The sequence below is a fragment of the Eleutherodactylus coqui genome, chromosome 4, assembly GCF_035609145.1.
Source record: "Eleutherodactylus coqui strain aEleCoq1 chromosome 4, aEleCoq1.hap1, whole genome shotgun sequence".
Taxonomy (NCBI): Eukaryota; Metazoa; Chordata; class Amphibia; order Anura; family Eleutherodactylidae; genus Eleutherodactylus; species Eleutherodactylus coqui.
In genome coordinates this window covers 126330008-126345004 of record NC_089840.1, presented here as the reverse complement: position 1 = coordinate 126345004, position 14997 = coordinate 126330008, and the positions used below count along the sequence as shown (strand labels likewise).

General features: G+C 53.4%; 1 protein-coding gene across 1 annotated transcript in view; it reads left to right on the top strand.

The window, feature by feature from the left end:
• Positions 1-2258: 2258 nt before the first annotated feature.
• RSBN1 (round spermatid basic protein 1) overlaps positions 2259-14997 on the top strand; it is a 28130-nt gene continuing 15391 nt past the window's right edge. The window contains exon 1 of the mRNA XM_066600068.1: positions 2259-2707. Coding sequence (XP_066456165.1) covers positions 2281-2707 — 427 coding nt within the window. The 5' untranslated portion in view covers positions 2259-2280. The remainder of the gene's footprint in view (positions 2708-14997) is intronic.

Here is a 14997-nt window from a genome sequence, read left to right as displayed (position 1 = left end):
CGTGATGGGTGTTGCCTTTTTGCCCACACCTGTTACTGTATTTTTTGCACCACACGTGATCTCTGTGATGCCTGGTCAGGGTATTCATAGTGTTAACATCTCCAATCTGTTGCCTGCAGGTGTCAGCTGTAAGAAACAGCCAGCACCCTCATTGTATGGAGCGGGATTGACTCCCTGATCCGCCTCCATACAAACCTCCATGACCTAAATGTATGTCCTGCAGCGTTAAGGAGTTAAGGCCATGTTCGCACAGGTGGATTTGCCACTGATTTTTCAGCGGGGCCCTCCACACAGAAAATCCCCAGCATTTACAGTACCGACAAAGTGGATGAGATTTTTATAATCTCCTGCGCACGCTGCGGAAGAAAATCTGCGGTGCGGAATGTAAATTCACAGCATGTCTATTATAGCAGTGAATTTTTATGCGGATTTAACCCCTTTTAAAGGAGGGTGAATTTCACACCAAATTTCATATCAAAATCGGCGTCAAACTGTGCATTTTTTGCGCTGCAGCTGTTCTGTGGAATATCCCATGTGGACAGAGGTGTAACATGAAGCTCCTGGGCCCCAATTTAAAACCTGTAACAGGGACCCCAACTATAATGCTTTATTCATAGTACTGGGCTCCCTATATGGAGAAGAGAGGCCTTATGGCCCCCTAAGGCTCCTGGGTCCCGATGCAACCGCATCCCCTCCAGTTACACCCCTGCATGTGAGTGTGAACATAGCCTAACAGACCTTGCAGCAGGGCTAGGGGGATGAGCCAAACCAGGAGATCCACATACAGCAGTGTTCCCAACTTTCTCAGCCTTGGGGCACCCCTGGGAAAACCTTTTTACTACACCGCACCCCTACCAAAAAAAGGGGGCATGGCTAGGCACAAAGCTTATCACAACGTTTGATTTTACGTCCGTTATTCCAGTGGTTCGTACAGCAATAGCGCCCCCTCTCAGTGGCCCCAGTAGTGATAACGCCCCCTTTTATGCGCCGTCATATTGTTCCATCACTACAAATGCTCCCTTTGTTGCCCCATCATTAATAATGCCCCCCTTGTTTCCTGTTAGTAGTAATGATCCCCCTCAGGCCACTTTTACACAGACCGTCTGTAAAACGCAGCGTTTTTTAGCGCATCCCATAATTGCAATGGGCGATGAGGTGCGTTAAAAATCGCTTAAACACCCTAAAATAGAGCGGACGGCATTCAAAAATCGTTCGTCTGCGAAGCCCTATTGAAATTAATGGATGTGTTGTGTGAGAGTGGCCTTCTTGCCCTGTCATTAATAGCGCTCCCTCTTGTTGCCCCCGTCAGTAATAATGCTGCCCCTCCACACGGCCGCGGAAGTGAGGCAGGATCGAAGAAAAGCGAAGGCGCTGTGTATACATTTATCTTTATGGCCTCACCCAGCCACCATGTAAGCTGGGGGCTTCGGCCACTCTCGCTCACACACCGTTCTATCGCAATGTGCGCTGCGCTGACAGTACAACGCTCCCATTGGTTTTAATGGGGCTTCTCAGACCTGCGCTTGAACGCAGCAATTTTCGAGCACTGTCCTATTTTTCAGCGCACCCCATCACCTATCACAAGGATGCTGTAAAATGCGTTCAAATGCCACGATGAACTGAACACACGTGTGAGAGTGGCCTGAGGGGGGCGCTGTAGCAGCCGCAGGATGTGACCGCTCCGCCACCATTCTTCTGGTGGACTGAATGGGCAATCCGCACATGCTGTTGCAGCACAATAGCAAGTTTTCTCAGCACCCTGATTGCGAAGTGCTTATGTACAGGGTAGCTACCACTCCAATAGGTGGCGCTGTGGAGGATTATGCCATTGCTCATTTACATGGCTGCTTCGCAGGGAGCATTGCACGGCCTATATTAGAATTCCTCCACCCTTGTGTTACTCTCCACAAGGGGTAATATTTCCCACCAGGAGCTCTGGATGTGTTGTCCGGGCACGGGCTGTATATGTGGAAGCCACTGCGGACGCCTCACACACGGCCCCTGTCTGCTGCGCAATGCTGGAAGGATGTAAACAACTGGCCACGGAGGGGTTAACAGACGCAGCGGTGACGTCAGAGCCTCCGTGCGCTCAGTCACGATCCTCTCCAGCGGGCTCTCCGAACTACAACTACAGTAGGCGAGGAAACACGGCGCATGCGCACTCGCAGTCTCTCCTGCCTTCTGACAGGCGGATGAAAAGACTACACATCCCACAAGACATAGCGTTTGCGCGTGCGCCCTGCTGTACGTTGGGCCATTTAAAAGTCGTCGTTAGGGGAAATGGCCGCGCAGCTAGGTACGTTTGCTGAGGAAAAAGACAAAGCCAAGGTAGGGCGGAAGAAGAAGCGGAGGGACGGCTCCCCGTCGTCGGAGAAGAAACGGAAAAAGAAAGAGGAAGGTGGCGCCGGGGAGGACACGGGCGAGAAGGAGGCGAAGAGGAGGAAGCTGAGCAATGACACCCATCACAGCTGTCACCATCACCACCACCATCATCACCACCACAAGCACCACTACCACCACCATGGCCGAGAGGAGCTGCTCCTGCGGCCTCCCCCGCCGCCCCCGCCCAGCGCTGCCCCGCCGGCGCCCCCCGTCAGCCAGGCGCTCTTCACCCTGTCCCAGCTAGAGAGGCCGCGGGACAAGGGCAAGAAGAAGCACCGCGCCAAGAGGGAGAACGGGGACAGTCCGCTCAGGACGGCCAAGAAAGGTGAGCCTGCAGGGGAGGGCGCAATACAGGTGACAGGTGTGTGATGTGCCAGGGGAGGGCAAACTATTAGTGCTAAGGGGTGTGATGGGGAACGCTGCAGGTGACAGGGGGTGTGACAGGCCAGGGGAGGGCAAACTATTAGTGCCAAGGGGTGTGATGGGGCACGCTGCAGGTGACGGGGTGTGACATGCCAGGGGAGGGCAAACTATTAGTGCCAAGGGGTGTGATGGGGCACGCTGCAGGTGACAGGGGGTGTGACAGGCCAGGGGAGGGCAAACTATTAGTGCCAAGGGGTGTGATGGGGCACACTGCAGGTGACAGGGGGTGTGACAGGCCAGGGGAGGGCAAACTATTAGTGCCAAGGGGTGTGATGGGGCACGCTGCAGGTGACAGGGGGTGTGACAGGCCAGGGGAGGGCAAACTATTAGTGCCAAGGGGTGTGATGGGGCACGCTGCAGGTGACAGGGGGTGTGACAGGCCAGGGGAGGGCAAACTATTAGTGCCAAGGGGTGTGATGGGGCACGCTGCAGGTGACGGGGTGTGACATGCCAGGGGAGGGCAAACTATTAGTGCCAAGGGGTGTGATGGGGCACGCTGCAGGTGACAGGGGGTGTGACAGGCCAGGGGAGGGCAAACTATTAGTGCCAAGGGGTGTGATGGGGCACACTGCAGGTGACAGGGGGTGTGACAGGCCAGGGGAGGGCCCACTGCAGGTGCCGGGGGGGGGGGGGGGGGGGTGTGATGGGGCATGGGGAGGGCACACTGCAGGTACCGGGGGCGTGATGGGGCACACTACAGGTGCCGGGGGAGGGCGCACTATAGGTAACAGGTGTGTGATGTGCCAGGGAAGGGTGCACTGCAGGTGCCAGGGGGTGGAAATAGCACACTATAGGTGACAGTTGTGTGATGTGCCAGGGGGAGGGCAAACTATTGGTGCCAAGGGGTGTGGCAGGGCACGCTGCAGGTGCCAGGGGGTGTGGCAAGGTGTGGAGAGGGAAAGCAGCAAGTGCCAGGGAGTGTGGCAGAGCATGGGGAGGGCATGCTGCAGGTGCCAGGGGGTGTGATGAGGCACAGGGAGGGCACACTGCAGGTGTGACGAGGTATGCTACAGGTACCAGGAAATGTGATGGGGCACAGGTAGGGCAAGCTACAGGTGCCATGGGGTGTGATGGGGCGCGGTGAGGCCACACTGCAGGTGTGAATGGGCACTTTACAGATGCCAGGAAGTATGCCGAGGCAGGTGGAATTATGGGGCATAGGATGGACACACTGCATGTGATGGGGAGGACACACTGCATGTGATGGGGAGGACACACTGCATGTGATGGGGAGGACACACTGCAGGTGATGGGGAGGACACACTGCAGGTGATGGGGAGGACACACTGCAGGTGATGGGGAGGACACACTGCAGGTGATGGGGAGGACACACTGCAGGTGATGGGGAGGACACACTGCAGGTGATGGGGGGGCATGGGGAGGGCACACTGCAGGTGTGACTGGGTATGCTGCAGGTAAAGAAACGATCACGGCAGCAGATTCTGGCGCACGTTCATTCATCCATCAGGATGCCTCTGTATTCCTGGTGTCACACAGGACCAGCGATGTTTCGCCTCTCGACATGAGTCTTTGTGAAGCTTGTGTGATACACCAGGAATAAGGAGGCATCCTGATGGATGGATGGATGTGCACCAGCGTCTGCTGCCGTGACTGTTTTCCTCTATGGGGTTTGGGACCTAGATTCGGTCCACAGCGGGCATGCAGAAACTTGCTAAAAACCTCCCAATATTTGGACTTTGAGTGCTGCTGAGTATTTATTTCACTTGGGGGTATGGTACAGGTGTCAGTGTGCATGATAGGCACAGGTAGGGCACCCTACATGTGCCAGGAAATGTGGTGTGATGGAGCACAGGGAGGGCACGCTGCAGGTGCCAGGAGGTGTGATGCGGCATGGGGAGGGCTCACTACAGGTGTGACGGGGCACTGGGAGGACACACTGCAGGTGCCCAGGGGTGTGATGGGGCATGCTACAGGTGCCAGGAGCGTAATGGGGCATGGGGAGGATATACTACAGGTGCCAGGAGATGTGATGGCACACGGACACATGACTTTCCCTCTGAGTAGTAGTTCATGTTGGTACATGATATGTAATAGGCATTCGCAGGGACTGCCAAGCATTTGTAAACATCTGTGGCCATCAAAGCATGGCAGAGCCCTCCAGGCACCCGGAGGGGAAGCTAGCAGATATTGGGGAGGGCTGGCAGCAGTCTTTCACTTATGTCAGTGTTAGAAGTGACTGGGTCTGTCACTATTAGTGTGGATGATGTTGTGAGGCCGGGGGGTCCGAGAGCTACCTAATGGTTTATAGGGTGATGGAATAATACTCGTCTCTAATAAGCTGCATGATGTGAAGATGGTAGGTGCTTCTAGAGGACGGACCACCATTCGGGGGGCACGACTGGAGGGCTGCTAGAGGACGGGCTGCCCTTCAGGGTGGGGCACGACTGGAGGGCTGCTAGAGGACGGGCTGCCCTTCAGGGTGGGCCATGACTAGGGGGCTGCTAGAGGATGGGCCGCCCTTCGGGGAGGGGGGGCCATGACTGGGGGGCTGCTAGAGGACGGGCCGCCCTTCAGGGAGGGGGGGCCATGACTGCGGGGCTGCTAGAGGACGGGCCGCCCTTCAGGGAGGGGGGGCCATGACGGGGGCTGCTAGAGGACGGGGCCGCCCTTCGGGGAGGGGGGGCCATGACTGGGGGGCTGCTAGAGGACGGGGCCGCCCTTCGGGGAGGGGGGGCCATGACTGGGGGGCTGCTAGAGGACGGGGCCGCCCTTCGGGGACGGGGGGCCATGACTGCGGGGCTGCTAGAGGACGGGGCCGCCCTTCGGGGACGGGGGGCCATGACTGCGGGGCTGCTAGAGGACGGGGCCGCCCTTCGGGGACGGGGGGCCATGACTGCGGGGCTGCTAGAGGACGGGGCCGCCCTTCGGGGACGGGGGGCCATGACTGCGGGGCTGCTAGAGGACGGGGCCGCCCTTCGGGGACGGGGGGCCATGACTGCGGGGCTGCTAGAGGACGGGGCCGCCCTTCGGGGACGGGGGGCCATGACTGGGGGGCTGCTAGAGGACGGGGCCGCCCTTCGGGGACGGGGGGCCATGACTGGGGGGCTGCTAGAAGACGGGGCCGCCCTTCGGGGACGGGGGGCCATGACTGGGGGGCTGCTAGAGGACGGGGGGCCATGACTGGGGGGCTGCTAGAGGACGGGCCCGCCCTTCGGGGACGGGGGGCCATGACTGGGGGGCTGCTAGAGGACGGGCCCGCCCTTCGGGGACGGGGGGCCATGACTGGCGGGCTGCTAGAGGACGGGCCCGCCCTTCGGGGACGGGGGGCCATGACTGGGGGGCTGCTAGAGGACGGGCCCGCCCTTCGGGGACGGGGGGCCATGACTGGGGGGCTGCTAGAGGACGGGCCCGCCCTTCGGGGACGGGGGGCCATGACTGGGGGGCTGCTAGAGGACGGGCCCGCCCTTCGGGGACGGGGGACCATGACTGGGGGGCTGCTAGAGGACGGGCCCGCCCTTCGGGGACGGGGGGCCATGACTGGGGGGCTGCTAGAGGACGGGCCCGCCCTTCGGGGACGGGGGGCCATGACTGGGGGGCTGCTAGAGGACGGGCCCGCCCTTCGGGGACGGGGGGCCATGACTGGGGGGCTGCTAGAGGACGGGCCCGCCCTTCGGGGACGGGGGGCCATGACTGGGGGGCTGCTAGAGGACGGGCCCGCCCTTCGGGGACGGGGGGCCATGACTGGGGGGCTGCTAGGGGACGGGGGGCCATGACTGGGGGGCTGCTAGAGGACGGGCCGCCCTTCGGGGATGGGGGGCCATGACTGGGGGGCTGCTAGAGGACGGGCCGCCCTTCGGGAGGGGGGCTATGACTGGGGGGGCTGCTAGAGGACTGGCCGCCCTTCGGGAGGGGGGCTATGACTGGGGGGGGGCTGCTAGAGGACAGGCTACGCTTTGGGGGGGGGGGCATGACTGGGGTACTGCTAGAGGATGGGCTGCCATTCGGCGGGGGGAGGCCATGACTGGGGCTGCTAGAGGACAGGCTGCCCTTCAGGAGGGGGGGGGGGGCATGACTGGGGGGGCTGCTAGAGGACGGGCTGCTCTTTGGGGGGGCTGCTAGAGGATGGGCTGCCCTTCGGGGGGTGCATGACTGGGGTGGCTGCTAGAGGGCCGCCCTTCGAGGGGGGAGGGGGGGGCATGACTGGGGCGCTGCTAGAGGACGGGCCGCCCTTCAGGGAGCACCATATCAATGGGACGTTCTCTTGTTGGTGAGCTCACAGGATGATGACTCTGGGTCACCTCGGTTCATCGATGATGTTCGTCATGGATCCACGTAATCTTGATGTTTTTTTCTGGAAGATAACTTTTTTTGTGGTGCCCATTTGACATAAGTGTCTCCTCGGACACATCTTGAGATGCCATTAGTCCCCATGATCTTATGTTCAGATATGATGAGTTTCTGCTTTCCTAGTTGTTGACACTTATAAAGGATATATGGGTCAAGACTAGAGATGAGCGAGTATACTCGCTAAGGCTAACTACTCGAGCGAGTAGTGCCTTAGCCGAGTATCCTCCCGCTCGTCTGTAAAGATTCGGCTTCCGGCGCAGGTGACAGGTGAGTTGCGGCGGTGAGAGGGGGGGGGGGGGAGAGGACGAGAGAGAGATCTCCCCTCCGTTCCTCTCCGCCGCCCCCCGAATCTTTAGAGACGAGCGGGCAGATACTCGGCTAAGGCACTACTCGCTCGAGTAGTTAGCCTTAGCGAGTATACTCGCTCATCTCTAGTCAAGACCAAACCATTTTAATTTTCCCTTTAGCGATGTCATGCTTGTACCAGATGCTCCAAAAAGAATGGCGCAAAAGTAAGGCTGATGTAGTCATACATGAATTGACATACAGCAGCTAGAATGACATGGTAAGATAGAAGAACTCTGGCGTACAGTTATGGCATTGAGGTTCGGGGTTTGTATGGAGCAGGATGTGGATGCCAACTCTTTCTCACAGCCGTAGTCGGCACTCGTGCTGATTATGGCTGTTAACCCTTTACGTAGCTAGTCAGAGTTCAAACACGCCATGGCCCCGTGATTTGATCACGTGTTGCCGTTTGGTAGCCATGACTGCCGGGGGCCTTCTGAAGGCTCTTGGGGTTGCCATTACAGGTTGCCTATGAAGCCATGCCTATGGTGCACCTGCACCACTTTTTTGATCACCCAGTCTCCAAGGAACAATGTAATAGAAAGCGATCAAAAAGTTTATATGTACTGCAAAATGGTACCAAGAGAAAGTACGGGACATACTGAAAAAAACAAGCCCCCGCACGGCTATATCCATAAAAGGATAAAAAAGTTATGGCGGCAGAAAATAATTTTTCTTTTTTTTTCAAAGATCTATTATATCTTTAGGAATAGTACAGCAAAAAAAACTTTAAATTTTGTGTGATTGTACTGACCCACAGGAAAGGTTGTTTTTTTTTTTGTCAGTTTTGCTGCAGTGTGTACGCCGTAGAAAGCGGAATTACGCTTTTTTTTTTTTTTTCCCCATCAAGCTCTTTAGTACATTATAGGGTACATTACAGAATACCATTGCAAAAAACCAGCCCTCACACAGCAGCGTTGATAAATAAGACTTTTATGATTTCTTTTTTTTTTAAATTGGGGAAGAAAAAACGAAGTTGGGGCGGAGAAGATGGAGAGGGGGAAAAAAGGGCTGCGTCCTTAAGGATGTTGCCTTGATGCCTCCCAGCTTATCTGGTTATCTGTTCCATCATTGTTAGGTCGTCCAGGGTCACAACGGCACCCTCATCAGACATCTGTAAGGGGCATTAATACCTTCATGTCCTGCTGCTGTCTACCCCCTCGTATCAGCGGTGCTTGTATGTGCGCTAGAGGTTTCCTCAGATGTGTGATGTCTCACGATGGATGCCGGATATGATGCCTGGACTTTGGCTTATTGTGCCAGTATTTGAAATGCTCTTCGGGGGGCGCCACAGCCTCTTTGTAATACACAGACAACATGATGGCAACTTCCCAAATCAGTGCAGTAGGTAAGGCGAGGGATTTGTGTTGTACATGTATAAACTGCACTGGTGCCACCAGGTTTGACAAGCTTGCCTGTTCAAGTGAAGTATCCAACTGTGCCGGTGCTGGGTGGTCCTTGCTAGGGTCTCTGATCGGCTCATCAACAGTCACTGAAGACTATGAATTCGTTAATGTGGCATTTGAACACGCGTTTTCTGTACCAGACAACCCCAATAATTGAGTCAAAAATGTCAGCACGAGCGACAAAGCGGTGTCCAAAACATCTCCGTATTTTGTAGATTATCTTCTACGTAAAGCAAGATATAAAAACCTACTAATTGTGTTTTGCTGGCTTTCATCATCTTCTGAAAGTTAGTGTTTTTACTGCTTGCATTAGGCATCGTGGAGTAACACCTCCATATACCGCAGTATTAAAGGGGTTGTCCTGCGCCGAAACGAGTTTTTTTTTTTTTTTTTTTTTTTCAATAGCCCCCCCCCCCGTTCAGCGCGAGACAAACCCGATGCAGGCATAAAAAAAACAAACCGTCCAGTACTTACCCGAATCCCCGCGCTCCGGTGACTTCTTACTTACCTTGTGAAGATGGCCGCCGGGATCTTCACCCTCGGTGGACCGCAGGTCTTCTGTGCGGTCCATTGCCGATTCCAGCCTCCTGATTGGCTGGAATCGGCACACGTGACGGGGCGGAGCTATGAGGAGCCGCTCTCCGGCACGAGCGGCCCCATTCAGAAGGGAGAAGACCGGACTGCGCAAGCGCGTCTAATCGGGCGATTAGACGCTGAAGATTAGACGGCACCATGGAGACGGGGACGCCAGCAACGGAACAGGTAAGTGAATAACTTCTGTATGGCTCATATTTAATGCACAATGTACATTACAAAGTGCATTAATATGGCCATACAGAAGTGTATACCCCTACTTTGTTTCGCGGGACAACCCCTTTAATGCACTAGAATCACTGCTTCTCTGGAAGAATACCTCCGAGATAGTGTCTGATTTGTAGATGCCGTACGGCGGATCGGTGTGGGCCCATACAGAGGTTGGGGTAACTCCTGAAGGGTTTGCTCACACAAGGGATTTCCACAGTGGAAAATTTTGCAGCAAATTTCGCTGCAGCGACGGGACCGCTGTATTTGCCCAAATCGGCTGATTTCAAGTCAGAATCCTCACAAATGGTGCAGATTGTGACTTTTGCAGCATTTCCGTCTTGTGTGAATGTACCCGGATAGGCAAATTTACTCTTTGAAAACGCCTCAAGCATGAAACTGAATGCAGCCAGGGTGTAACTACTAATGTGGTTGCTCCGGGGACTGTTCGGGGTGCTGGCCCCCCTGAAGATGCTGTCACAAAATGGGGAAAGGCAAGCGGTGGGGGGGGGGGGAATCATTCTCCTTTTTCACTTCCATTCATCACATACTAGATGGCACATGACCAACACATTCAATCCCTGGCCTCTGTAGTCCTGTACCATGTCACGTGGTCGTGCTACCGAGAAGGGAGAAAAGACCGGAGCACCCAAGGGGAAAACGAAAGGGCTTGATGATATGTGTGTAGGTAACCGCATAAAAGGGGGCGGCATGGCTGGTGTGGGCGTTATTACTCTGTTTTCCTAATGCAGGTTGCAGCTGCTGTCCAGTCAGTCGCTCCTCTCTGCTTCTTCCGTCCTAAGAGCAGAGAAACGGATGTAGTAAAATCCCCGTTGAGACTTATTTCAGTTTAGCTGCAGTTCTGTTTGGTTTCAGTTTTTGTTTTTTTTAACTGCAAAAAAAGACTGACCTTCAGGAATTTTTTTCCATACCCAAAAAATAGAAACTGTCCAAAAATTCTAGTAATGTTTACTGGCATTAAATAGCGAGTGTATAACTCCACGTACAACTATGTATTGTAAATTGTGTGCTCCTTCCTCAAAAATGCTGGAGGGAGCAGTATCGTCCTATTCTGGCCAGTAGGCTGCTCCTTATGGTCTCTGTGGTGCCTGGGCCTGTAAACTGTGACTACACGTGGTGATCTACGAACTTGAACTCTTTCTTCACAAGTGAAAGTACTTGAGAGTTCTTCCACAATTGTTAGGAAGCAGCTTTTACTATTTCCTTCTCTGCTCCTTGTCTCCGCTGCAAGGAGGGAAACACGGCTGAAGAGGCTTCTGGTCTTGAATGAAGCTCCAGCCCGGCGTTGTCTCTCGGTTTACGAGGCACTTGCATGGCTTGTACAGCTCTTGTCACTTCGTAGGATGAGTCTTGTTCCTGTGAGCATCATACATTCAGTCAAGGTTAACTTTCGGTCACTTTGTGGATCGTCATTCTCCAATGCTTTCCTGTCCTTGGTCACTTCTTTCAGGTCTTCCATGGTGGAGTCCACCTTGATTGCGTCCAGCCAGCATGTTCTTTGTCGTCTTTGTTCCTGTAGCTGCGGAGAAAACCGAGGCTCATGTATAAGAACTAGTATACATAAGTAGCATGGAGGCAGTCAGGTCTTGGTCAGAACGGCCAGGTGGGGGACAATTCGTCGATACAACCATCCAGCTTCTCGCATCCCAATAATGCACACCTCTCAGACTCTGGTAACTGGGTGAAAGCTCTTCTCTGCGTCGTAGAAGCATCTAGTGGTCAACAAGCTCCACACAAGTGGAAGAAGAGGTCACTACACACAAGGAGCCTCTGAGAGCCTTTTATAGGCCAAGGGGGGAACCACTTTTAGGGTCTCAGGTGACAAACCCGTTCATCTAATCACACCAAAACTCCATCATTTGTAATCAGCCTGAGATGGAACTGCAGGACGAGTTTACAGCTAAACAACAAATTCTTCTAAGGGCGAGTGTTTTTGACAACAAGTGTATTGCCCTGCTTCCTTGTAAGTACAACACTTGCAGTAATTGTACATTAGGAGGCCTGGCGAACTTCATAACCATAATTTGCGACTTGCTGGAATTTCCTTCTATTGCTGTAAGCATAAACTCTCCTAAAGGCTCACGCTTCTATCTGCCATCATTAGGATTGTTACGCAGCTGAGAATATCTGCTTCACTGTAAAATAACCATGAAATATTAATATGCATTATTTCTAGTAGTGTTCCTGGATGTGGGTTAATGGAGAGCATTATGACAGTGGACAACTTTTGTGCTTGCGTTGCTAAAAAGAGATTGGTGCAACCATAGAGATGCCTCAGCGCATCTGTAAAAACGGCTTCCCTAGATGCATGTCACCAACAACCGGAGGGTGCCTTTGAGGATCATTGATCTGTGCCATGCTATTATATGGTGTATTGCTATTTTCGTAGTAAGGGGTTTTCCTTGTTACATTCAATGAGCGTGGGTTAAAGGAGAACTGTATAGGGTCTGTCGTTATGAAAAATCTCAGCATGCCTCCAACTAATGACACAATGTTAAAATTCATTTTGGCGCTCTAAATGCTACTAAGTTTTATTTGCTTGAACAACATCATTTCAAAGATGGCCCATTCTCTTCTAGTCCTCAACCAGAGGCTTAACTAATTGGTGTGGTTGCACCTAGGACCTGAAGATGGGATCGGCATCTGTGCAGCCTTTCCACGGTAAAATGTAGGTAGTGAAAGGCATACATTTTTGAATTTTGCTTCAGACTCGCAGATACGAATTTGCAGATTCCACGAGCGGAAGGAAAAATCGCAGCGTGCTCCATTTAATTGCAGATTCCACATGGGCGACCTCTGTTGATGTCAATGGAGGCATCTGACTGGCTGTGGGTACCGGCGTCCTTGCTAAGCGACTGCGTGGGAAATACAAACAAACTGTACTACATGACCACCTGCAAGCCTCTGCGGTAATCTGCAATACAGTTAAGGAGGCTACTCGAGGTCATCGACCAGGCTCACAGCAGGAATCTGCAGAGGATCTCCCGCATGCGGAATCTGACCTGCTCATGTTAGCCCGCCTAAGGCTGCTTTCACATCTGCGGTGGGGATTCAGGGAGCAGAGGTGTGTGTGTCTGCCTGCCTGCCTGCCTGCCTCATTGTACTACATCGCACTATATCCACTCTAAGCCGTGTTGCATGTCGGTGACTTGTTCCTCCTTATTGGGATATTGTATCTTGTGTCACAATAAAGAATTAAAATTTGTTTTTTTTAAATGGACAAAGGAGCCAATATACACCTCCTCATTCTGGATGACCTGTCACATCGGTGGTCGCCCACCAGTGGCTCACGACCCCCCGCGGTGTGGCACATCTGAGTTAGAGTGTCATAGTTCTTAAGGTTGGAATAAAGTCGCGGGTCCATTACATTCCAAAAAGGTTCAAAATCCCCAATGACTGTCAGTTGCCCCATATTAGGAGGCGAAACTGCAAACATGCATTCAAAATAAATTCCTGGAACAACCGTCCGTCTCCAGAAATGGAGAACCTATAACTTGCATCAAATTTTTTTGAGCCGGGTGTCAAGGCTCCTGTTCGTGTTCAGTGCAGCAATCATCACACCATTGTCCGACAGAGTTCCTCAGTCTCGCCGCACTTGCAGTAAAGTATCCCCGTCTAGAATGGTGGCGGAATCTATTTTCCTCCTAGATGTAGAAAGTGCATGACTATGACCAGAAACATGGGTAGGTACCTAGAAATCTCTAGATTATATTCCTATATTTGCACACTGTAAGTACCTTGGTCGCCCTCCTCTGCACCCACTCTAGTTCAACCATGTCCTCCTTATACACAGGTGCCCATATGACCACATGCACTGGCAAATGCAAATGAAATGCAACAGTAGTATTAATCAATAACATATTCTTTCCATAACCAAAAGGATCTGGCATCTTATCGCTTCTTTCCGAGAGTTGTCAGGCCCCATACACATTACATGGTCAGCCAACTTGGGCTAAAGGCCCTTTTAAAGCAAAGATAATCTTTTTTTGAAAGATTTTGCAATCTATTTTCATAGTGTTAATGGCCATTAACACTTTATCATCTTCATTTGCATGTATACGGGCCTCCAGGAGCTGTTTGCAGAGCCCAGCGTGTGATTACATGCCCAGCTCTGCACACAGCTGCATGGTTCTGCTCGCAGCTGACAGCAGATAACATTGTAATCTGCCTGGGTATTATTGTACCTTGACGCCACCACTTGTAAGGGTGGAGACATGGGCTGGACTGCTGGAGCTAGAGGGAATGCCCCCAGCTCCGTATTGGTTGGCAGAGACACACACCTGGACAGAGCAAGCCTCCGGCAAGTGTGTTTTTCCTCTGGCTCCTAGGCACTGCACGACTGTGGAGGTGACGCTGCAGAGGGTGCGCTGGCTTTTTTTCCCCCAGCTCGCCGACAGTTGGTACTGAGCCCTAACCCTGTGCCTGCTCCTGCCGGCACTACAGCTCCTGCACAGCCACTGTGACCCCCGGCGCTACAGCTCCTGTGCTGCCATTGTGACCCACGGCACTCTGCCTGCTGCCCTCGGTGCTGCTGCTCCTGCGCTGCCACTCTCACTCAGGCCCTCTGGCTGCTTCCGTCGGCGCTCATGCTCCGGGGCTGGCACTCTGACCTCCGACCCTCTGCCTGCTTCGCGGCCATAGCTGTCATTCGCTGCTTTCCAGGACCCCTGCAGCTGGATGGCTTGATGCCTGTTGCTGGGTCCGTCGTCGCGCCTGCACTTTCGGCGCCGATGTTCGTCGCTGCGTCCATGTGGCTCTGTGAGTGGTGCAACAGCATGGGGCCAGGACACTGCTGCCGGCAGCAACGTGGGCAGGTTAATCATGGGAAGCAGACAGTGTTAATCATGGGAAGCAGACAGTGTTGTTTTTTGCCTGCCCTGCAAGCTTCAGGTTACCGTTATTTTTGCAGTTAGGCTTACATTTGTAGCTGCACATGCTTTCAAAAATCACTGCAGAGTGTGCTGCAAGGATCTTCTACTATTCTGCCAATCAGGAGCTAGGGGTGTGAGAGGGGCGTTCCTCCTGTCAAACCCCTAGCTTCCGGTGGCATCAAGATACAGTAGTAATATCTGCCTGCTCCTGTGGAGATAACAGCCTGTGGTCTACTGAGAGTTAAATGTCTTTGTGTTATCTCTCAGTAGCTGAACATGGATTTTAAGTTCACCTTAAAATCGTCATTCAAATGAAAACTGCACGATGCCCGTGTTTACATGTAACGATTATCCCTCATTTTCGGCCGTTTGAACGCATTTGGAGTGATAATCTTTACATGTTAATGGGCCTTGATCCCTTACTGAGGACTAATACACTT